This window comes from Chanodichthys erythropterus, chromosome 10, assembly GCF_024489055.1.
Source record: "Chanodichthys erythropterus isolate Z2021 chromosome 10, ASM2448905v1, whole genome shotgun sequence".
NCBI lineage: Eukaryota > Metazoa > Chordata > Actinopteri > Cypriniformes > Xenocyprididae > Chanodichthys > Chanodichthys erythropterus.
This window is the reverse complement of record NC_090230.1, coordinates 34,957,716-34,981,216: the sequence shown is the minus strand read 5'-3', so window position 1 is coordinate 34,981,216 and position 23,501 is coordinate 34,957,716. Positions and strand designations below refer to the sequence as shown.

The 23,501-nt window shown below is 36.7% G+C and overlaps 2 protein-coding genes across 2 annotated transcripts; one reads left to right on the top strand and one right to left on the bottom strand.

The window, feature by feature from the left end:
* Window positions 1-1,876: 1,876 nt before the first annotated feature.
* Window positions 1,877-8,086, bottom strand: arrdc3b (arrestin domain containing 3b). The gene is made up of 8 exons (XM_067397525.1): window positions 7,610-8,086; window positions 5,616-5,697; window positions 5,385-5,532; window positions 5,179-5,281; window positions 4,827-5,083; window positions 4,586-4,742; window positions 3,694-3,836; window positions 1,877-3,601 (listed from the first exon to the last, which is right to left on the bottom strand). Exons 1-8 carry the CDS (start codon window positions 7,887-7,889, stop codon window positions 3,533-3,535), a joined length of 1,239 nt encoding a protein of 412 aa, XP_067253626.1. The 5' UTR covers window positions 7,890-8,086; the 3' UTR covers window positions 1,877-3,532.
* A 9,238-nt stretch (window positions 8,087-17,324) lies between these two features.
* Window positions 17,325-21,233, top strand: nr2f1b (nuclear receptor subfamily 2, group F, member 1b). Its single transcript, XM_067399042.1, has 3 exons — window positions 17,325-17,730; window positions 18,677-19,204; window positions 20,801-21,233. The coding sequence occupies exons 1-3, from the start codon at window positions 17,325-17,327 to the stop codon at window positions 21,073-21,075; spliced, it is 1,209 nt and encodes a 402-aa protein (XP_067255143.1). The 3' UTR covers window positions 21,076-21,233.
* Window positions 21,234-23,501: the final 2,268 nt, after the last annotated feature.

Below are 23,501 nucleotides of genomic sequence, written 5' to 3'. Positions count from 1 at the left end.
TCGGCCATGTTAGGCCATTAGAGACTACAGGTGGAAAGATATATTTAATTAAACATCCTCATATCAGAGAAGGATTTGGTACTTGTAACCTGTTTCTACCAAATAAACTCGAAAATAAAGATAAACTAAACCATTTGCATAATATTACATTGAAATGACACCAGTTTATACTTCAGATTTAACTTAATAAGTTAAAACTTTGGGCTCAATTTACCCCACAGCATTTGGCTCACTTTGCCCCATAGCTGCCATTTTAGGAAAAGCTAGCTAGCTTACCAATTCAGAATAATATTTAGCTAAATGACTTGCATACGTTGCTAAATCACCAATATGCATCATAAATAGTTTTAGACCTGGACAAATTTGCTTTAATGAAACAGCCATTACATCTGTAATGTTCAAATTTTACTTTGACAAGCCAAAAACATTTTTTAAAGTAAATAAGCGACTTGCACTCCTCCCATGTGCTTCTCCTTTTCACAGTCTGGCAGAAATTATTGGTGGTTCTAAAATACATGGTCACATGACAATAAAATGGTACGGTTGCCAAGATACAGGGGGTGGGTCAACTTACCCACTGGCTCATCTTACCCCACTCTTAAAATCTGACCTTGTTCACATTCATGTGTCTAGCGCCACAGTTCACTCCGACTCGTCAGACAAAGCACACAAGTTGTGAGAAATCAAGAGTAATAAAAGCGCAAAATGAAGTAATGTACTTTCTTGAATATATTCGTTGTGTTCGTCGCAACAGTAAGTTATTACATTCAAAGGACTCTCAGACGAACGGAGTTCCGGTCCAGAGATATTTGACTTTTTTTATTTCTAGGCGTAGGATTTCTTGTCATGTTTTTTGTTAATCTTGATTTCTCACAACTTGTATGCTTTTCTAGGCAAGTCGGAATGAACTGCATTGCTAATAGTCTCACGAACACACACGTCTAGCACGGAGGACCAACAACCAAGGTCAGGATTTGCGTTAAATAATATATAAAATTTCTGTTTGTTTTTCACCAAGCCCCAGTCACTCACATATGTAAATCAATCTTAATGCTAACATTTATTTGGTTGAAACTCCACACAATCCTAGTGTTTAATCTGTTAAAGTTTAATCTGTTGAATTTAATTTAAATTTCCAGCTTTAAACTTAAGCATTTTACACTCCATTTATAGCAATGAGCTCTAATGAGCTGAAGAGATCCAGTTTTATCCTTGAACAGTCAAGGGAAACTAGGTTAGTGGTCCACTTACAGCTCTTGGGAGCAAACATCTGCTCCATTTAAGCCTGGGAAGAGGAGTGGAAAATATGAAGCATTTCTAGCACACATGAGGCCTGTGTGCACACAACGAACTCCTTGTGTTTGGTCAGCATCTGGTCCTTAGATGGCCTGTGTGCTGGAATGCCAAGAGGACAGAAAGAAAAAGACGTTTCCTCCAAAAGGAAGCTGAAGAATGTAAAGCCAAACTGCTTTGCAATGATGTCTGTAGAAGTAGAATCATATAAATTTGTATGTCTATACCTTGGAGGTCGTTTTCTGAACAAATTGAATGCAAAATGTAATGTAAATGCTGGTAGTGAAAAGTTGCTCAATGAACATTGTCAACATAACAAACTGGTTCTCGCCTTAGGATATGTAACAGCCGCCTATCTGTTTGCGTTTCATGTTGTTTTACATTCATTCCCATCATGTTTCACAAACCTGGTCCGCAACACTAGACACGCTAAGGTACATAATGTAACCACCATCTTTGAGTCTCATGTAGAAACAGCTGTGTTTGTCAAATGTGTCATGTTTTCCCATTTGTAAATATGAATCAGTGTTCTTGAAGTATGTTAATGCAATTCTAAGATGGGAAGGAAAAAATAAACTTTGCATTTTTGTAGAAAATGGCATATTTATTTCAACGGATTGGAGCAAAAACAGACAAACATACATGTTTTCTTGCTGTGACATAATATACACCACCTACAAAATGGTACAAAAGTTAGAAACAAGCCAAGAATACAAAATTATGTGGAAACGCACTGAAAACACACAGCAGATATTGCACCGTTCAACTTAGGAGTAGCTTAATACCCATTTCATCACTCATCAACCCCTGAAATGGAAACAAATGGAAGCCAGTTTAATTAGCTCTGAACCTGACTGACTGAAGAGCAATGTTGCTTCCTATATGCAGTATACATTACAAGTTCAGTCTCTATGAGGGTTATTTAATTCCCTGGAAGTGCATGTTTCAGAATGTTCTTGTAGTATCCAAAGTAAAATACAAAACACAATTTTCACCATGGCCCACAGAGCACAAACATCAAAGTAAGGATGCATACAGTTCACAAGAAGTACATAGTCCCTTTTTTAACAGGTAAATGTCAGCACAGCGCACATTAACAGTGGAAAAAAACAAACAAACATGGTTTTGTGCCAAGGCCACAACGATTGTTTCATTAGTCCAAACGCATAACCAGTGATTATAGTTTGTCTGTTAACAGCACGTTTATGTAAACAAACATACCTAAATCACATGTAAACGTCAGATCATATGTTTTGTTGTGCATTATAGCCAAGCTTCGGTATACACTTTGAATGCAATCGATGAAAAGTGCTAATAGTCGTTAAACAACTAAAAGGCCTACGCCAACAGCCCACAGTCAATCGAGTACAGAAAAAAGAATATGTCGAGAGTCTAGTTAGCTCTTAGTTGTACATACAGTGCGAGGCTCAACCAAGAGTTCTGGAGAGCAGTTTTCTGCGTATTTCATAACAGCGAGAGGAGGAGGACAGATTCAGGAATGTCTTGCATCTCGATGAGTGTCCTCCTTGCTCGCTGTCAATGGTCTCTTTTCTTTCACCACTTGAATCAGTGCCAAGTGCTGTTTGATGCTCTCGCAGTTTCCTTCTAGCAGAAAGGCAACGTGGCAAGTCAGAATCCCACTCATACAATCTTTGAAGCAGGTCTTGTTTCATCGACATCTACAGTTTCCAACATTCTCAAAAACTATTTCAAGAAAATCGATGTGGTAAAGCCACTTCTTCTAAATCAAGAAACGACAAACAATTGACAAAAAAGAAAGTTTGTCGTTGTTCTGCTGGAGTGGTTGTAGGATGGCTGGAGATATTTGTTGCTCTTAGTACAATGATCACAAATAAATCTTCAAGATGATTCGGTTTAATCATTCAAATAAGTGAAGAATAACATCCAGAACAATGTTGGAGATGTTTGGACACAGTTCTCACACTTAGTGGTGTTGTGTTTAGTCCATCTTGGTGTCAAGAGCACAGTTTAACTCCGACAAATCCTGTCTGTACTCTTTTCACCAATGATGGAAGGGGGAGGAGATCACTCAAGATCTTCAGCAGCTTTTACGGGCTACTGAGCTGGACTCGACCTGGATTGGGAGTGTCTCCTGGAGGATATCCATCTGCGTCACCAAGATGGCCGCTCGTGCCTCTTCATGGAGGAAGAACAAACCCCAGTTGAGGTTGTAGAGATAAGAGATCCCTGACAGCACTGGTCAGGTGTGGTCACTCTTTCAGCGGGATGGACAGGTATCTGGTCTCCTGTCCATAGATCCGCACACCTGATCAGGATTGGGATCAACCTATTAAAAAGGGAGAAGGGCAAGTTTTCAGGATACAGGAACTCAAATGCATTAGCAAAATACAAACTACAAGGTCTAGGAACTCAACACACCTCGGAATACAGGGGCGGAGGCTGGAAGCGGAACTCATGAATGTAAGCGTAAAGTGGTCCTTCAATCTCATCTCTCACAGCTGGGAGCTCCGAGTTGTTCTGTCGCTCCTCATCAGTGATGATTTCAGAGTAGCTTGGTGGAGCTGGAAGAGTTGAGGACAAAGTCAATATTAGACCAAAAATAAACTGATACTTTCATGACTGTTCAAACCATCTTGGACATCTTAAAGTGTTAGTTCACCAAAAAATGAAATGAGGGTGAGTAATTAATGGTGAATTACTCACCCTTATTTCGTTCCAAACCCGCAAAAACCTTCATTCATCTTCAGAACACAAATTAAGATCTTTTTGATCAAATCTGAGAGCTTTCTGTCCCTCCATTGACAGCTACGCAATTGACACTTTGAAGCTTCAATTCATAAAGAGATCATTAACTTTTGAAGTGTCAATGTGGTAGTTGCATTGCAGTCTATGGAGGGACAGAAAACTCTCAGATTTCATTAAAAAGATCTACATTTGTGCTCTGAAGATAAATTAAAGTCTTACATGGTTTGGAACGACATGAGGGCTCTGGAAATCAACTTTTGGATTTACTAGAGACAGCTTGTTGGTGCAGGTTTAGAAGTAAACTGTGAAAGATTGTGGTCCTCAAGGAGCAGGACTGAGTACCCATGATCTAAAGCAGGGCTCTGGCCCTCAAGATCCACTTTAACTCCAATCCTGATCAAAATCACCCACCTGTAACTTTCTAGTAATCCTGAAAACCATTATTAGCTTGTTCAGCTGTGTTAGAGTTGGAGTTAAGCTCAAAAGGACAGTGGATCTCAAAGGCCAGAGTTACCCACTCATGATTTAAAAAGTCTAGATGACATGTTTAGGATTTGTGCCATACCTTCAGGTCTCTCGGGCAATCCCAACCAGCTCATGGCCATGCTGCACTGACTGCTAACGGAAGAGGTGCGGCTGCCGAAGGAGTGGAGGGGAATGGTGCCGATTACTAGGGGCAGGTTTAGGGTCAGGTTTACAGCTCGAGGGATGTCCACATACACCTGTTGAGAATCAAGAGGTTAGCTGCGTGGCAGGTATCGGCGACCAATCTACCTTGTTGTGAATCAAATGGATTGTGAACTCACCATAAGCGAATATTCAACATGGATGATGCTGCAGTCCAGAATGGAAGGAGATATGGGTGGGATCTTCAGCATCTTGCCGTCCCAAGTTTCAGTCTTGCCGGAGGGCAAAGGATCTCCACGAAGATTAGCTACGAGCTGCTTGATCTCCTTGACCTTCCCTTTGGCAAAGAAGGTCTGGGTTTGGTAGATGGCTGCCTTTGGCACAACCACACGGGAAGAGCAGTTTTCAATCTCTGCGAAGATCTGGATGGACTCTCCTGCAAAAAGAAACCGAACCAAATTCACTCAATCTGAACAAGGATCACAAAACTAGGGGCCAACTGTCTACCAAAAAGCAGGTTTGTCATCTCACCAGGAGTGTAGCCCTTTCTCTCAATTTTGGCACTTAGTGATACAGGCCCTGAGGTGCAGAACCAGCAGCAAAGTGTTTTGTCCTTTGTGCCAGCCTGAGGAGACTATGAATGAAACAAGGACAATATATGAGCCTCTCTAATCATACCATAACTCAAGCAAATGTTCAGTTTTATACTCATTAGGCTTCAAATGCTTTTCTCTTACCAGTAACAATGGAGTGTTGATGTCAATGTGCTCGAAGACAGTGAACTCCTTCTTGGTTTTCATGGGCAGGAGCCATGGCCTATGAAGCTCTGCCTTCACCCAGTACCGCACGCTGCCATGTTTGCCTTCAAAGGATGTCGCCAAAGGCCTGGAAAGAGGCATGAAAAAATAATGTAAGCGTTTCGGTCAATACATTATATATGTGTATATTCAGACAGGAGAGTTACTTACGTCTGGGGCAGTTCAAGGCTGAAGGGAAACTCATGTCGTCCTGAGTGAAGAACGGTGAAGCCTTCATCGCAGTTGTCATCATCTAAAAGAAAGGAGAATAAAATTCGATATACCAATATACCATACCTGCAATATTCCTCAAGAACCCTAAAAACAAGACAAAGACAGAGATACAACCCACATTGTCTCAGTGCTTCATAAGAACAAAAGATTTTAAAATACAACAAGGAGGGGTTTTTTTTCATCAAAACAATATCATCATAGAAATTTTCTCTCAAAACCTTTTTTAAAGTGGAAATACAACAGCAAACAGTTCATAATAATTTAACACAGTTATGTTTTTATACATTTCAAAAGAAACCCATAATCTATCAATTTACAAACAAAACTAGTAAAAATGTATATGATGGCATAACTTAATTCAGAACAAAATTAATTAATGGAATATAGGAACATTTGTTCTTATAGATGCTATTTTTAATAATATCTATTGTCTTTTACGTATTATTATTATAGTTTTTGTTATTTCATTTTTCCGAGTAGTTCCAGACTGGTGTAAATAATTATGGCCCTAAATAACATCAGAAATAATTTGTCAAACATATTGTTTTCATTAATTTTTACTTTTTAAAATGCATTTATTGCCTCTGTTCGTTTTATTGCCATCTCAGCAATCCCACTGCCTGCTGTAAATAACCATGAGCCTGTCACTGAAGGCAGCCAAGAGCTAGAGAGGACCGGACTGAACCGGCGCGAGCAGCCTCTCTCAGCCGGATTTCCTCATGCATATATTACTAGGCGGCACCTGATTGGCTGAGCCAACGTGTTTTTTGTCTTGAATACGCCCCCATACGGAAGCCACATGTGTAATGCAGCATGGTTTAGGTGTAAGGTTAAATAAAATGAAAGACACGTTTTTTAAAAAAAAAAAAAAAAAAAAAAGACAACACGCAAGACAATAATACAATTTTACTAATTTTATTTGAGGAAAAGACTTAATTACAGAAACGGCATATTTAATTAAAAAATGGTTACAAAGTACTTTTGTTTCAAAGAACATACCTCAAAATATTACATTCACAGAATATAAACACAAAATATTACATTTATGTCTACCATACTAACCAGTGGCATAGTAAGGGAGTTCATACGTCTCTACAGCAGTTACAGTTGCTCCCTTTTAAAAAAAAAATGACTAGGCCAACATACTTTTAACAAATGCAGAATGATGCATAGGGTGAAAGCAGACAATATTACATTTGAAACGAACTTTTAATCAGTCCTGCATTGTTGCGAATAAGTTGCATCGCAGTCTTGACACTTCTGCAAAGATATGATATCACCGGGGGCACACGAGCACTTCCACCAATTAGCGAAAGAGTAGGATTGACCTCGACCAATCAGCGAGCAGAGGCTCGGTCCGCACAACCCCCCCTCTCCACCAGTTTCTGAACAGGTTTAAACCGCTTCTAACAAAGGCTACAAACTTACTAGAACCGTCTATGAAAGAAACTGTAACGTATTATTTAAAAAACGCATGTCACGATATGATTACAAGGCAAGTATCGACATAAAAAACGTTTATTGTGGATATTGAAGGAAAATATTTCACGTAAAAGATGAACCGTGGTTGTTTTGGGCAGAAGGGCATGTTGTTTATAAGCTCTCGTGCTCTAACAAACAACTTCATTTAAGCCTTCATATTGCTGGGATACTTTTAAAAGAATTCAATATCTGATTCAGGATTTCAAATATTACTGGAATAAACTATTTTAAGAGCAAGTAAGACGCTTACACCAAGCATCATCTGCATATCTGTTGTTATTAAAGAAATGTTAGCTATAGTTCTCATTTTTAGTTTCTACCTATGCCAATGAATCAACCTGTTCAATAGACTGACATGTATATGAAGCAAGCAAACAAAAGGAGCATCTGTCATTCAGTCCCATGAACATCTTTCGTGAATAAAAGTGCTTAAATAAAATGCTCCTTACCCCGATCACGTCCAATAAGGACGTCTCTGTGGTTTAAATACTCCACTTCTTCGGTGAAATTCTGTGTGTAGGCAGTGTTGGATCCAGCATTGCGAGATTCAGTCCACCGAACTTTCGCCAGTCCCTTGGCGTGAATGTTCAAAGATTTCACGCGGATTTCTCCCGTAACTTCAATGATAACCCGACCTGACACAAAGTCCCCACTGGCAAAGACAGGGACATTACTGTCATTGAGACAGTCGTAGCTGACAAAGAAGTTTTTCACCTTTCCGAGCACCATGGTGGAAATGTTACTAAGCTGTAAGATATATGAAAATATAAAGATTCAATCATCTGTCAGATGTTTTTATGAATCATTTAAGGTTTTTTTGCCGTGCAGAAATGCTGCAGGCAGGTTCAGTGCTATAGTTGCCTGTCATTCATTGAGTTTTGTTGTAACTGCATGCGAAGATGCAGCTGTGTGTCTGAGCTCTGGCTCTGACTCTGCTTTAATACCTCCGTTTGGTGGAAAAACAACCAGACTGCGCATGCGCAATCGATAAGGCTCCTGCTGCTGCTTCTACTGGTCTCTTCTTCTTCCGCCTTCCTATGCTGACTGTGCTTGAGTCTCTGTTGTATTGTTTAAAAGTAGCTTGCTTGCTCATCCAGAGTGTTTTACTAATGAACAAGCGACTCCTTCTAGTATGCTTACAATATGATAGTATCAAACTACATAGTGGTATGGGGGGAAAATGTGAATGGAAGAAACTGGAAGCAAATAGAAAGAAATCAGCTTGAATCCAAATGTATTGTTCATGATTTTTTGACAATGCAGAGGTGAAACTTTTTTAAATTAAACGTAAATCACACATTCGGCATGTCATGTATTGTTTCTGTGTTTTGTTAAAGGGATAGCTCACCCAAAAATGAAATTCTGTTATCATTTACTCACCCTGAAGTTGTTCCAAACCTGTATGAATGTCTTTCTTCTGCTGAACACAAAAGAAGATATTTTAAATAATGTCAGTAACCAAACCAAACAGCTGATGGACCCCATTGACTTCCATAGTCCTTTTTGTTTCTATTTCATACTATTGAAGTCAATGGGGTCCATCAACTGTTTGATTACCCATATATTCTTCAAAATATATTCTTTTGTTTTCAGCAGAAGAAAGACATTCATACAGGTTTGAAACAACTTGAGGGTGAGTAAATGATGACAATTTTCTTTTTTCTTTTTTTTGAACTATCCCTTTAAATCTCTTCACCTCAAGCATTGAGCTTCATAGGTTTTTCCCATTGCTCTTCACTGCCATCTGCCTGTTAAAGGTGGTTATTGCATATGATCATTCCTGAATGCCATCCTTTATTTAAAATGATATCTACAGTCAGGAAACAAACTTTTGCTTCATGCAGAACAGACTAAATCGTATTAATATTTCTCCATATATTTTACTGTACAAGTATGATGTAAATATAATGCCGGAGGGAAAGGGAAAATGTTGAGGTTATATGTGACCCTGGACCACAAAACCAGTCATAAGGGTCAAATTGAGATTTATACTTCAGCTTTCCATTGATGTATGGTTTGTTAGAATAGGACAATATTTGGCCGAGATACAACTATATGAAGATCTGGAATCTGAGGGTGCAAAAAAATCTAAATATTGAGAAAATCGCCTTTAAAGTTGGCCAGATGAAGTCCTTCGCAATACATATCCACACACAAAAATACATTTTTTATATATTTTTACAGTATGAAATTTACAAAATATCTTCATGGAACATGATCTTTACTTAATATCCTAATGATTTTTGGCATAAAAGAAAAATGTATAATTTTGACCCATTCAATGTATTGTTGGCTATTGCTACAAATATACTTGTGTGACTTATGATTTTGTGGTCCAGGGTCACATATTATCTTTGTGAAATCAACATCTTTAGTTTTCTTATTATGTTATAATATCTGTAAGAATACTTGCCATACAGACTCAAAATACTATAAGATACTTTAGCTAAAGAAAACAACAAAAGTAGCTGACATGATCACTTATTTAGTATTATTTAGCTACTATATATTTTTGAATTAGCTTTTATTTTTATATTTCAAGTTTTCAATTTAATTTTAGCTTGTTTTAGTAGCTTGTTTACTCTGTGCGTTCGCTCGGCAGCTGCTTTGAGACACTTGTTTGAGACACACTGCAGTAAGATTGATCGATTTTAGAATATCATATTAAATGCTGGATGGCTTGTGTTGATAAATGGCATGCAATTAATTTTAAAACGTATTGTATGATGGAGAAAATGCTGCATTACTGTTACTAAAAATAAAGCTGCATCTGATGATGCTATGTTAGCTACTTCACAAAATAGTGTTTTTCTCTGAGGCATGGTAAAGCATGGTACTTGCAAAAAATCAAGGAAAATTGATTTAAAGGTGCCCTAGAACTTTTTTTTAAAAGATGTAATATAAGTCTAAGGTGTCCCCTAAATGTGCCTGTGAAGTTTCAGCTTAAAATACCCCATAGATATTTAACTGCCTATTTTGGGGCATAATTAGAAATGAGCCGATTCAGGGTGTGGGGCCCTTTAAATCTGGTGCTCCCGCCCACGGAGCTCACGCTTGCCTTAAACAACATTAAAAAAAGTTCAAACAGCTAGTATAACCCTAAATGGATCTTTACAAAGTGTTCGTCATGCAGCATGACTAATGTAAGTACAGTGTTTATTTTGATGTTTACATGGATTCTGAATGAATTTGAGGCTGTGCTCCGTGGCTAACGGCTAATGCTACACTGTTGGAGAGATTTATAAAGAATTATAAGTTGTGTTTATGAATTATACAGATTGCAAGTGTTTAAAAATGAAAATAGCGACGGCTCTTGTCTCCGTGATTACAGTAAGAAACGATGGTAACTTTAACCACATTTAACAGTACATTAGCAACATGCTAACGAAACATTTAGAAAGACAATTTAAAAATATCACTAAAAATATCATGTTATCATGGATCATGTCAGTTATTATCGCTCCATCTGCCATTTTTTGCTATTGTCCTTGCTTGCTTACCTAGTCTGATGATTCAGCTGTGCACAGATCCAGACGTTAATACTGGCTGCCCTTGTCTAATGCCTTTCATAATGTTGGGAACATGGGCTGGCATATGCAAAATATTGGGGGCGTACATTATTAATGATCCCGACTGTTACGTAACAGTCAGTGTTATGTTGAGATTCCCCTGTTCTTCGGAGGTCTTTTAAACAAATGAGATTTATATAAGAAGGAGGAAACAATGGAGTTTGAGACTCACTGTATGTCATTTCCATGAACTGAACTCTTGTTATTTAACTATGCTGAGGTAAATTCAATTTTTGAATCTAGGGCACCTTTAAGCAATAAGACTAAACGCGTGGAGCTATATAACAACAATTAGCTTTCTGTCTATAAATATGTCAAAACAGTTGTTCCCTTTCTCTATATAAACATGTAAATATTAAAGCGTCTTTGGTGTTTCTACAAAATAAAACCGGAAATCGAGGGTAACGCGGGTATGACGCAATTGACAGGCGACTCCTCACACGTCCCGAAGCCTTGGTTAAAACTGCAATTTTCTCACCATTTACAAATAGTGCCAAACATTTTGGGATATTGTAAGTACTCAAGTGAACAAAATATATAACCCTGGCCTAGTGGGTTTTGGATATTTTACTGCAAAACTCTTACACATTGCACCTTTAAATGTGCTTGTAAATTTATTTATTTCAGTTAGTTGCCAAGGCAACAGTTCTAATTTTGAGTTAAGTTTTTCATCTAATATTTCTATTTTATTTCAGATTTAGCTGAAAACGAATAGTTTTAGTTATCAATAATAAAAATGGACAAGACATTTCAAGCAGTGTCTGCAGTGTGACATGCTATATTTTATCTAAAACTATTTTAAACAACATTTCTAATTCTTGCATACATTTTTTCAGAACTAACTGAAAAACAGTGATTAAAAATAGTGAAAAAATGTAAATGCATATTTACCAGTTACAGCATCTAAATTAAAACATACACAACTTGAACATGAAACATCCATATTATTATATCAAATACCCAACAGCAGATGGCAGCATAGCTCTATTTAAATTCATCAACTTGATCAATTATTTTAAAGAACCATCATACATTTAAGCACAACTGCTTCACACATGCTAAAAATAATGATATATGTTTTTTGTTCATTAGCTATGGTCCATGCAAGTGTATATGCCAATTCCAAAGAAAGTATTTTAATTTCCCCATATTTTACAGCGCAAACTCTATCTGATTTAAAAGTTAAAGCATATTATTCTTTTGAAAATAAAGCTGGGGCACAAAACCTCATTCATTTATTAGCATAGAGATTCTGGAACAAATTAACTCAAGTAACTGATTCTAATCAGATCAATTCTCATTGGATGACTATTATAGCTCAAAGACAAAGATCCTTTCAGGCAGTGTCCTGTCATACTAAAACAATGGCCATGACTGAGATGATGGATCCATTTGTACCTTTCCTACTCTTCATTTTATGTAATTCACTGAATGATCTTATCAATTCTATCCTACAGAGCGGGGACAGGTCTGCTCTCTTCGGGTCAGAGGTCACCGTCAGAGGTCAAAGGTTAAATTTAGTATTTAAATTGAAGACCTTACAAAACACTGTGGATACGGGTAGTCTCTTATTGGTATATATTGGCTCTTAAATGAATGGGAGATATATCTAATTAGAATTTAAAAATTAAAACTAGACAATTCTAGTGAAGTAAAGCATTCACACTGACTAAATGTAGGACGAATCAAGATTTTTATTACTCATTTTTAAAACTTAACTTTTTTAAATTTACATAACTAATTTATAATAATATCTTTTAATGAATTTCCCTGTCTTTGAGGCTTGTATAATGTGTGTGTGTGTGTGTGTGTGTGTGTGTGTGTGTGTGTGTGTGTGTGTGTGTGTGTGTGTGTGTGTGTGTGTGTGTGTGTGTTTAAGAGCCATGATGTAATGTGAAGACTCAAATCTTTCCCACACTTGGAGAGGGATCCCTGACAGCCTGGGAAACTAAAAGCTTCCATCTGTTCAACAGGTCAACAGAGGGTCCTGTGACCTTTGACACAGATTTGTCCCCCAGTAAACATGAAGGTCCAAGCTGTTGACAGAGTGGTAAACGAAACAGACCAGTTCTGTGTAATCTCATCCGAGTCACATTTATCGGATATTCTGTTGACAGCTCGTACATCTAATTTGTCCCAAAAAAGGAGGGGAAAACAACAAATTATTTGTTAATTACGTAACTTCTTTCAACTATTAAATGTGATTCTAGCAGTTACTGAATAATTTTCTCTGTAAAACAATTCCTCCATTAACACTTTCCGAAATTTATTTTCATTACTTTACCTTACTTTATTATCAGGTTGGAGTTTTGTGGATTGTTGGTCATGGCTTTAAAGTGCCCAACATGAACTAAACTGCTTTTCACACTGCGCTTAACCCCGGGTCATCATCATTCTAAACCCCGCCTTTAACCCCGGGTGGAGGAACGTTTTATATTGCATTGCGCATTGCAGTGCCAAACTCGTACAGTGTGAAACAATGTAGTGTTAAGCCCAAATTTTTTGCCTACTTCGTTTTTTATGCGTAGCCTACGCAAGGGTATTTACGGAGCCCTGCATATGACATGTAGGGGAAAAAGTAAATCGTGCGCATGATTTACTATTTTGTTCCCTCGATTTAAAATCATCCACACAATTTACTATTTCATTCCCTTGATTTATAAATCTTGTGCACAATTTACTAATTCGCTCACTTGATTTATAAATCGTGCGCACATTTTACTATTTTGTTCCCTCGATTTATAAATTATGCGCATAATTTACTATTTCATTTCCTCGATTTATAAATTATGCGCATAATTTACTATTCCATTCCCTTGATTTATAAATTATGCGCACAATTTACTATTTCGTTCCCTCGATTTATAAATTATGCGCACAATTTACTATTTCGTTCCCTCAATTTATAAATCATGCGCACAATTTACTATTTTGTTTCCTCGATTTATAAATTATGCGCATAATTTACTATTTCGTTCCCTCTATTTATAAATCTTGCGCACAATTTACTATTTCATTCCCTCGATTTATAAATCATGCGCACAATTTACTATTTCATTCCCTCAATTTTTAAATTATGCGCACAATTTACTATTTCGTTTCCTCGATTTATAAATTATGCGCATAATTTACTATTTCATTCCCTCAATTTTTAAATTATGCGCACAATTTACTATTTCGTTTCCTCGATTTATAAATTATGCGCATAATTTACTATTTCATTCCCTCAATTTTTAAATTATGCGCACAATTTACTATTTCGTTTCCTCGATTTATAAATTATGCGCACAATTTACTATTTTCGTTCCCTTGATTTATAAATTATGCGCACAATTTACTATTTCGTTCCCTCAATTTATAAATCATGCGCCCAATTTACTATTTCATTCCCTCAATTTATAAATAATGTGCACAATTTACTAATTCATTCCCTCAATTTATAAATAATGCGCACAATTTACTATTTCGCTCCCTCAATTTATAAATTGTGTGCATGATTTACCAATTAGTTTGCTATATTTATATATTGTCGGCATGATTTAGCAAATTGAGAACAAATTAGAAAATCGTGTGCATGATTTATAAATCGAGGGATTGAATTAGTAAATCGTACGCACAATTTAGCCTACTACTTTTTTCCTGTATATTATGTGCAGGGCTGGTATAATGTGTGTATGTGTGAATGCGTAGCCTTTCAGAGTATACACCATTTGATAGCGTGTCGACACATGCTCTACAATGTTTAATCTTTATCCAGTGTCTGCGCTATTTTTCTCCAGAAGTTATGACCGATAAAATGTCTTTGTATTCTGTTGTTGTTGCAGTGTCTGGTATTTTATTGTTGTTTTGTCTCTTTAGGTTTGTTTTCTACTGTGAAACAACGGACCGGGCCAGTGTTGCCGCCTTGTTGTCGAACTGATTAGTGCAAAACAAATTCAATGCACATGTACTAAGAAAAATCAAGTACACACTTACTATTCTGGTGACTAAATTTGCATTACGCACACTGTACACAAACACATATGCGTAAAAACAGAAGTTTACTCTGGGCTTCGAGGAATATTCAGTGTGAAACATCAGCTTATGAATACCTGGGATTAATTGTTAACCCTAGGTAAAGTATAAGCAGAAACAAGATAACCCAGGGCTCAGTTTAACCAGGGTTTATAATGACCCAGGGTTAACTGTTTCAAGTGTGAAAAGCCTTTAACTGTGTTTAATGAGGTTATTTGAGGTCCTGACCCTCCATTCCTTTAAACGGCAGTGAAGGACCCTCTTTCTCATATGCAGACAATCAATACTGATCACAGTTGATACCTGAATCTCAACGCTTAGTGAGTTTAAGAAGACAGCAAGTTGTTTATTTTACTACCAGTCATACTAAGTAAGTGAATCGGTGAGCTAGACCTATGTCACTGCTAATCAATCTTTTGCAATCAGTCCAGACTATTAGAAATAAATGAGCTACATCTGGGAATGCATCATATGTAATAGATACCCAGAATTACTTTATATCATCCAGGTGTGCTGGAGTACATTTCAGTCTGTCAGAGATCCAGCTGCATGCATTTGGCTTCCAAATAGCTTAGTCCTTTCAGAGGTCACTGAGGTCACACATCTGCATGTGAAATGCGATGCCCTTTGACACCGCCCGCTGCCCCTGAGCCTCTGTGGCTCTTCTGGTACATGAAGTGCCAGCACTAGTGTTGAGCGCTGTGATTTAGGCACCTGAGGTTAGGCTGCACTCAATCACTGAACAGAGAATGTTACCTTGTGATCCTAGAGCAAAAATGCATTTTTGTAAATATATTTTTATTAGACATTTTAGATTAATTAATAGTATATTCAGTGGATTAATAGTAAATTATTAACAGAGCAACTATTAAATTATCAATTAATAACATTAGATCCCATTAGAACAATTCAAAACAAGATAAAGTTGGTATTCCAGGCAATAATTCATAGAAAAATGATGATACAAATAATGCTTAAATATCATTCTAGCTAAATCTAGCACATTGTTTTTGGACTAGTGACCTTTCTTTTGACCTTTGACCCTGGGCTCTGTCCTTGTCTTTGCTCATTGTATCGCTTTGACCCTTTAACCTGCAGCTCCTACAACCTGTTCACAAACATGCCACCAATCATGTGATCCTACTCCATCCCGAGCCTTGAGGTTCACTAGCAACTCAAAGCAAAACTTTGACCCTTGAACTCACTGAATTATGCATGAGAAGTATAGTTGCTGCTGGAAGTGCAATCACTGCTATTAATAAAGAAAATTGTAATACATGTTCCTATAAATATCTTGGTTGTTCACATGTAAAAAAAAAAAAAAAAAAAAAAATCAATAAAGTATTATTTAATAAAATAATATTTTTTAATAAATAATAAAAAATTATATTATATTATATTTAGTGCTATCAAATGATTAATCGCGGTTAATTGCATCCAAAATAAAAGTTTGTGTTTAGATAATATATGTGTGTGTACTGTGTATAATTATGTATATATAAATACACATGCATGTATACATTTTAAAAATATTTATATAATATTATATAAATAAAATAATTATACACAGTACACACACATATATTATGTAAAAATAAAATTTTATTTTGGATGCGATTAATCGCTATTAATCATTTGACAGCACTAAATATATTATATTATATTATATTATATTATATTATATTATATTATATTATATTATATTATATTATATTATATTATATTATATTATATTGCACTTTTCCCATAATATAGTTTGTCTTTTCACACTAGGTGGCAGTCCTTCTATTTTTATACACTGGTATGAGCATAAGATTAAATCTACTATAATAATCAAATGCAAAAAATGATCATCAAGAACTCATAGCATGCAGATTGAATTTCAGGTATTGGTCAAGATTAAAAAAAGTATAAACTATCTTTTGAATAGCTAAAATCCTATTTCTATCCAGTGTGAGAAAAAGTACAAATGCATAAAAGTCTCAGTGTTTCCAAAAAGTGACTTGAAGCACATAATTGCATCCAGTCGCCTTTGGAAGGATGTGAGCTAAATGGCCAATCAAACAGAGCTTCCGAGCTTAAAGGAGCCGCCCACTTCTGTGCTTTAATACCTGATGGAGTCCATAATACAGACCATTCAATAGACCACCACTGAAGCGCGTTAGACCAAGTTAAGGTGTGGTCATTTGGATCACCATCATGCCAAAGTTGAGTCTGTTCAGCTCTATTTTTATGGATACTCCAAATAAGGCCGTTTTTAGTTAGAGGAGATTTCATCAATTCATGCTCATGTCAATCATGCCAACAGAAGGCTGCGCTACACCGTATCTTTGCTCCCCTCGGATCTGATTCATTTGGGGTTTCAGATTGTCCCTTTTACGCACTAAGATATCACCAACACGGAGTTCCTTAAATCGGCGTGATTTTTCAATCTGGCTGTCTGAACTTGTTGGACGCATATCTTCAGTCTCTTCGATGCGCATTCCACAGCAGTTGGTTCTTCTGCATGGATAAAACGCGACCGGCCTTCTTCATCTTGTATAATTCTGGAGAAGACGCGTAAAAGGTTCGCAGTCCAGCCATGGCCATGGTGGTGAGCGTGTGGAGAGATCCGCAGGAGGAACTGGCACCGGGGGGATCTCTGGATGATCAGAGCGGACCGGGGAGAGACCACCACCATCACCACCGCTTGAGCGCAGCCGCGCACTCTCCAAACACCGGACTTCCCTCCGCGGAGGATAAAGGGCAGAACTCAGCGCAGAACCAGCAGCACATCGAGTGCGTGGTTTGCGGGGATAAATCCAGCGGGAAGCACTACGGACAGTTCACATGTGAGGGATGCAAAAGTTTCTTCAAGCGGAGTGTTCGGCGGAACTTAACGTACACGTGCCGTGCCAACAGAAGCTGCCCGGTGGATCAGCACCACAGGAACCAGTGCCAGTACTGCCGCCTCAAGAAATGCCTGAAAGTGGGCATGAGACGCGAAGGTGAGTGGTTCAGTGGGTTTTGTCTTTTGTAGCCTACATAAACTTGCATCAGAAAGAAAAAGAAAGAAAGAAAGAAAGAAAGAAAGAAAGAAAGAAAGAAAGAAAGAAAGAAAGAAAGAAAGAAAGAAAGAGAGGATAATAACAATAAAAATAAAGAATAAAAATAAAATAGCTTTACTTGTTTTTTTATATATATATATCATCAACTAATATAAATGAATAAAACAAAACATAAACTTTATACCAGATTGCATAACTTAAAAGCGATACAATTAAAGGATTTGTCTTTGTACATAAAAATGACTTATAATTACAAAGCATTAACCTTATTTATAAAGCATCTTATGCAAGTAATAACTCAAGACTACTGAGTTAGCCTCCAATCAATCACTGCAGAAAAAGTTACTTTATTGTAACATAATACCATAATTAATATTGTATTAGTGTAAAAATGAATAAAACATGAAAAGTCGTGTTTTCATGTACACTCAGTTAACTGTGTAAACAGTGTGATAGATAGATAGATAGATAGATAGATAGATAGATAGATAGATAGATAGATAGATAGATAGATAGATAGATAGATAGATAGATAGATAGATAGATAGATAGATAGATAGATGTGTCAAATCAACTTAAATAATTAATGTGGTTCAGACAACATAATTTTTTGAGTTTCTGTTGATTAAACCAATCGTCTTTATTATATTAACTCAAATTTTTAATTTCAATTAACTCAAAATATTAAGTCAACCAGGAAGGCTAACTTACTATAAGTTAAACCAACATAATTGTTTTTTTTTTTTTACAGTGTAGATACTTCATTATTCCAATGATTGCAGTGCATTCAATACACAAACAGTAGGGTGAGAGATGCGTTTAGTCAAGATAACATTATGTTATTTGCATGCACACATTTCTTCTCCATCTCCTCCTGTTTTGATAGCGGTTCAGCGAGGAAGAATGCCACCGAACCAGCCGAACCCGAGCCATTACGCGCTGGCTAATGGAGACCCCCTGAATGGCCAATGTTACCTATCCGGATACATATCCCTGCTGCTTCGGGCTGAACCATATCCAGCCTCACGATATGGAAACCAGTGCATGCAGTCCGGTAACATCATGGGCATAGAGAACATCTGCGAGCTGGCGGCCCGTTTGCTCTTCAGTGCGGTGGAATGGGCAAGGAACATCCCTTTCTTTCCTGATCTTCAAATCACGGATCAGGTGTCTCTCCTCAGACTCACCTGGAGTGAACTTTTTGTTCTGAACGCTGCGCAGAGCTCCATGCCGCTGCATGTGGCTCCTCTCCTCGCCGCCGCTGGACTTCACGCGTCCCCTATGTCCGCGGATCGGGTCGTGGCCTTCATGGATCATATCCGGTTCTTCCAGGAGCAGGTGGAGAAACTGAAGGCCCTGCAGGTGGACTCCGCCGAATACAGCTGTGCCAAAGCAATAGTGCTGTTCACATCAGGTATAGGCCCGAGTCATTCAAGATCGAGGAAACTTATTGTACAGTTTAATGAGCGTGTCTATAAGATTATCCTATTTGTTCCGCGATGTTTGTTTCAAATAATGGACCATTAATCTGCCAAAAGTACCATAGGCTATGCGCACAATCAGATTAAAGGGTTGTTTAAAAATGATGGTTTCCTAACATTATTATTTTGAGCATTAGGCTACTCAATAACCATGTACATGTAATCATGTTAAACATGAACAGAATCATTAAATTATGTGATGTTCGGCAAATTGCATCTGTAGCATTTAGGCTAATCAACATAAATGTTTTCGGTTTAAATTATCTTTTTAAATGTTCCTTTTGGTGTGACAATTAATCTTACAGGCCTAAGTAGTAGTATAAGCCTACAAATATTCAATTTAGTCCTTCAAATGTGAACAGATAAATATGAGCCATAATTTCATAACTTAGCAAAGCGCTAGCCAATAAAATGGAGCTTCGCATGTTACACCCCCCATATTCCCCATTACAACTTGAACACCCCAAATGAGGTCAAAGTCAAAAAGCTGTTTCGTATATACTTTTGCATATCTATACATTTTTTTTTCCAAACAACGTTTAAGTAACCATCAAACTTCGACTGCAAGTTTAAGGCGGAGTGCGCGGTAAACATAAGCTCGCGCAGTCAAGGGGGTTACCATAGCAACAGCATGCCGCTCGCGCGCTTACCGTGGCAGTTAGGATCATATGGGACACGACACATCGACAAAACAGAAGTAGTTGTACTTTTAAATTCATTATAAATTTACACACCACAAATATACCACAACATTTCTTTGTGTGTTTTGTTTAAAATGTCGCCAGACGGTTTGCTAACAGTGCCACAACACATTTAGCTTGACCGAATGCATCCAAAAATAATAAGCCTAGTACTGACAGAAAAAAAAGTAGACCCTCTAAAAGTCACACACTGATGTCAAACTTCCTTAAGTGTTGAAGAATACTGAATCGCTAGTATAATACTCGGTTGTAAAAAGAGTTTTAGGCTATAGCTAGGCCTTTATACAGCCTACAGAGTCCTATTAATATTGAAATTGAGTGTGTAGTACATAAATTCACAGTGTATTCGAATTCAATGCGTTCCGTATTACTGTTGTTTTAATCTCTAAGAAGTTTCAATTCAACTCTTTGAATTAGGATGCAGCATTCGTTTCGGTAATTCGCTGAACCTATACATATCTTCTATTTTATCGTAAATAACCAGCAGAAACATTAAGAAATGAAACTGAAATGCACAATGCTTGTTCTTTTACCATGCTAATGCTTTCTTGAAAGCAAAAATATTTGTTTACTGAATTAATGTATTGTAGGCCAAACGCTTTTGAATGACACAAACAAATAATTTAATCCTCTTTAAGAAAATAATGCAAACACTACTAATATTATATTAGCTACTATTTATTGAAGTCTGAACCATTACACACAATCATGTTAAATAACAGAAGTTTGTGCATATTTTAATGTAAATTTATCAGAGATGTTATCCTTTTTGAATGATGTGAGTTTATATTCATGGTGTCTCTTTGACTCCCCTGCATTTGTATGCAGATGCATGCGGCCTTTCAGACGTACCGCACATAGAAGGTCTTCAGGAGAAATCTCAGTGCGCGCTCGAGGAGTATGTGAGGAGCCAATACCCAAACCAGCCCACGCGCTTCGGCAAGCTGCTGCTGAGACTCCCCGCGCTCCGGATGGTCTCCTCCTCCGTCATAGAACAGCTTTTCTTCGTTCGACTGGTGGGTAAAACGCCCATTGAGACGCTCATCAGGGATATGCTGCTATCTGGGAGCAGTTTCAACTGGCCCTACATGTCCATTCAATGAGAGGGAGATGAAGATGGACATTTGGTGAGCAAAATGTAACATGGATGAAACTCTCTGAAATCTCTCTCTCTCTCACTCAGTGTCGATTTATATAGCAATGATATTGTGAAAATGTGAAGATATCTTTACTCTCTTTCTCCTGATCTCTACTTTTAACAGTCAAGCATCATATTATGTGCCATAAAGACTTTATCGTTTCATTTCCTCACAGTGTAATTGTCCATTTAAATACTTTAAATCAAATGCAAAATGTCTTAATTTAGTTATCTGAACGAGGGGATATGCTTTCATCCAAAATAACAGACATAAAATCACTATTGGTGTTACCCTAAAAACGTTTTGTTTCAACTGATAAGCGGAGACAATGGATTTAACAATTATTTATTTTGCTGTATTTATTTTCCTGCTCATTAACTTCCTGTACACGTGATCTAAACAATCAACCACAGCACTTAAGGTTATGTTTTTTTTTCCCCTGAGGCTCGTCAATAAATGTTATTGGTGTATATATTTTTTTCCATCGTTTTTCAAACCCTTAGATGATTATTTGGACTGTCAGGGTGGGCGATGGGGGGCTGTTGGATTTGATGTACGATGAAACATTTGATTAAACAATTTTCATTAATCATTTCGTGCGTAAATGTGCTTTTGTTTCTACTTTTTCTAATAAAGATAGTTTTCAGTACTTTGCGAGACAAACTGATGTTCATTTTCATAACGCTGTGGTCTTGCCATGCTTTTAACTTTTTGTTTGAAATGTTTTGAGATCTTTTGCAGCAACTTTGAACAAAAGCCCCTTAAATGTATAGGAGATCAGACTATTAGCAAGTCATTTTGGCTTTAAAATATTTGTTTTATATGCAATAATTTAACACGCAACGCGACACGATATATGCTGTTGTTCAGATCAGCTATTCGTTTATTACTTCATTTTATTCGTGCCTTAAAACTATTAAGAACACAATGATGTTTATTAATGTTCTTCATTTGCATTTTGCGCCTTCAATAAAGCCTACATATAAAATATAGCTAAAAAAGTTAACTTTGAATATTGTAAGAATTAGAAATTCACAGTATCATATCTTGTAGGCGTATAAATGAACAAAATGCCGGTTTCTAAAATAGTTAACTCGTATATAAAGACGCTGTAGAAGTAATTTTGCCCATGGTTCATTAAAATATGTGCCTGAAACTATATTTTTCCATCTAACCTTGAAAAAGATAAGTCTTTTGGCCTGTAAAGGCTCATGTTTATCAGAAATATTTGAATTTTATCTGATCAGAGAGAGACAAAACAGTTCACAGGCCGATGATAACCTGGACAGGTGAGATGTTTTGTACAGAAAGCGCTGTGATCTTATCACATTAATCAGATCAGACTTCAAATAAACGAGATTAATTGTAATTGGACTTTAAAGTTTGTGCCCTTTATGTGCTGGATTTCAGTCTGAGCTGATATGTGCCATATCTCAAATCGCTTGCTCATCTTTAATTTCTCAGAGACATTTTGCAAAAAGAATTTTTTTTTTTTTTTTTTTTTTTTTTTCTGTTTAGCTATGAATATCTTAAATTGTAGGCTATAATAGCTGTATACTGATATCGGAGTTAGCTTGATATAGTAAGTAAAACAGACTTCTTATTTTTTTTTCTGTACACCTTAATTTAATTCAAGCATTTTCTTTCAAATGGAAGTTTCCAGTCGTGATAATGAAAAAAAAAAAAAAGAATTAAGTCGAAGCGTGTTTTCTTTGAAAACAACAATATAACAATGACAAAATGACCATCAAATATAGGCCTATCAAAAACTCAAATGTGCGTAAATGTTGAAATGTAGATTTTTATTTTTTTTATTTTTTTAAGAAATAAATTCTTTCCCAAACCAACATGTTTATCCACGAACAGTGCCAGATTGCCAGATTGGGCGGGGTTTTCCGAGGGTATCGGACATTTTAGTCATATTTGGTAATGTATTTGCAATGATTTGATCACTTTTCCTGGGAAATGCATCTATTTTTATAATATTTTGTCATCATTATTTTGTTTTAAGGAGTTAAAACGGTCCATTTCAACCTGAATTGACATGGCAATGAAATTATATCACATTATTTTGACAGTTAAAGGTTTTTTGTTGGAGTGGGCGGGTTTTGGCCTTTAAATCGTCCAAACAATCTGGCAACACTGTCCTCATGTATTTAGATTAATTTAATATATCGATTAAATTTAAACTAATGTCTTCTGACGTCTATGACGGTTCTAATTGTTTGGCCTATCTGTCATTCAAATGAGTATATATAGTATGGAAATACGCATGCGCGATTGCAAGAAACTCGTTCTTTTACACCGACCTTTTAGTTGCTGTACAGAAAATTACCTGAAACTGACACAAATATTTGGTTTCTTTAAATCAGGATACAAAATCAAGGATT